The following is a 1,931-nucleotide window of genomic DNA, read 5'->3' on the forward strand; positions in this document are numbered from 1 at the left end:
GAATATGTTTTCTTTCTTTTTGGCCCATAGTCTTTATTAAACAGTATAGTACAGTGCAAAATGAGGGTGAGAGCAGGGAGTACTCTCACCAAAGTGTCAGAGCCGAGAATCAATCTCACGATCACTTCCATTGTTTATGGCATATGATTATGGCATATTAGCTGCTGCTTAGATCATTCGACCCCTTCTGTTTATCATCGTTCTTCCATCAGTCAAATGGCACTGAATAGGAATCCCTCAGTCTATAACATTAATACGAACAAATTATGTGGCAAATAGTGTAAAAAAAGTCGTTGCTAGGTAACAGTCATGGAATTAACTCTGTGTCGCATCTGCTGCCCACATACATTTTTAACTTCACCGAAAGTGAAAAAATAGGTAAAATGTTTAGTAAAATAATGAATCCAACCTGTTTAACCTGTCACATAGACTTAAATGTGAACAAAAGCAAGCTGGAACACCTTTTTGAAGATCATGTGACACACAGCGACCCTCATCTTCATGCCAATCCTCTGGGTGTTGTAGTAGTACAGATGCTGTAGGACCGTCAGGGCAAACGTGGACAGAGATATGCCAGCTGCGTATGTGAACGCCAACCAGAGACTGTGCTTGTCGCTGGGGTCATAATTCTCAAAGAATAAAATGATTTGTCCCAGTAAAAGTGGCTGGAGGACTTTGATAGTTTCCTGTTTGGGAAAGACAACACATAATCATCAGTAAACTCTAGAAATGATGTTTGGTTCAAACAGTGCAAAAGTGACTAGTAGAATGTAAACATTTTATGAAACATACCAAAGTAAAAACAAAGAGTCCAGACTTTGCAAGCAACGTCCCATAGCATTGAAAAATAACTTTTGTCAGACTGGGCTCACAGAGCTGTTTTTTTGATTTTTTTACTTCGCGGTCCCATAAACTAAAAAAGAAAAGAAAAGATGAATCAATGGTCTTTATTTGTCAAATAATAATACTTTGTTGTAATGTAATGTAATGTAATGTAATGTGCAGTACTTTTGCAGGTCTTTTCCCAGCGTTTCAGAGCGATCCTCTTGAAGAACACTGTACATCTCACTCTCCCCTAGACACTGCTTTTTTCCAAGTTGTAGTAAAGGAGACAGCCAGCTGCAATAGTTAATGATACATTTATTAAACTGGTAAAGTGTTCAGTAAACCGTTTTATTACTCTCTGTATCTATCGAGGCATAATTGAGAGTGGGGAAGTATCAAATAAACACTCCATGTCTCAGAATGAAGAGAATTAGCCATAACGATTAATAATCGAACACAAAATATATATTTTGATTGGAAGAAAAAGTCCTCACATGTTGGATATAACTGGAAGCTGAACCCCATAACAAACAGCCCCACACTTATTTTAATTCTGGATGGAGTTTGTTCCCTCGTGTGGCTGTGTACAGTTTGAATTCTCATGTAACACCAAACTGCAGCAAAGCCTTGATAATTACCAGGGTCTAGTTGTGACTGTATTTAAAGATGAATCGGACATACGTCATTTTGCAGACCAGTTCTCATCAGCCGTAGAACTTACCAGAGGAACAGTCTGGAGAGGCAGCCCGCCTCCGCCAGCGGGCTGCTCCGGCCGGTCATTGTGCGGCTCCTGCGGCCCCGGCTCCTGCGGCCCCGGCTCCTGCGGCCCCGGCTCCTGCGGCTCCTGCAGCTCTAGCTCCAGCAGACGATGGTTAACTGACTGAAGACTTCAGCAAAGTTCGCTCGGTGAACATTGTGACAACACGAGAAGAGCCTGGCGTCCTGCCACTGCGCAGCTGTTCCGGACAGTGGTGCGGCAGCTTCAAGTGCAGAAAACTGCGCCGTGGACGTAACAAATTCAAGCGAAAACATGCAAGTCAATAAACATTAAGTTGTGAAAGTGAATGAGCACGGATTTTGTTAAGTATTAACTAAAATGCACACGC

General features: G+C 41.9%; 1 protein-coding gene across 1 annotated transcript in view; it reads right to left on the minus strand.

Annotated features, from left to right (window-relative positions):
• The window catches only part of LOC140377737 (ATP-binding cassette sub-family C member 4-like), a 31,419-nt gene extending 29,771 nt beyond the window's left edge, over positions 1–1,648 (minus strand). Inside the window, exons 1-4 of the mRNA XM_072463319.1 lie at positions 1,547–1,648; positions 1,009–1,119; positions 793–913; positions 462–686 (exon numbers count right to left, since the gene is read on the minus strand). Coding sequence (XP_072319420.1) covers positions 462–686; positions 793–913; positions 1,009–1,119; positions 1,547–1,605 — 516 coding nt within the window. The 5' untranslated portion in view covers positions 1,606–1,648. The remainder of the gene's footprint in view (positions 1–461; positions 687–792; positions 914–1,008; positions 1,120–1,546) is intronic.
• Positions 1,649–1,931: the final 283 nt, after the last annotated feature.

Source organism: Eucyclogobius newberryi, unplaced genomic scaffold (genome assembly GCF_026437365.1).
Source record: "Eucyclogobius newberryi isolate DKJ021-1_F unplaced genomic scaffold, fEucNew1.0.hap1 SCAF_1, whole genome shotgun sequence".
NCBI lineage: Eukaryota > Metazoa > Chordata > Actinopteri > Gobiiformes > Gobiidae > Eucyclogobius > Eucyclogobius newberryi.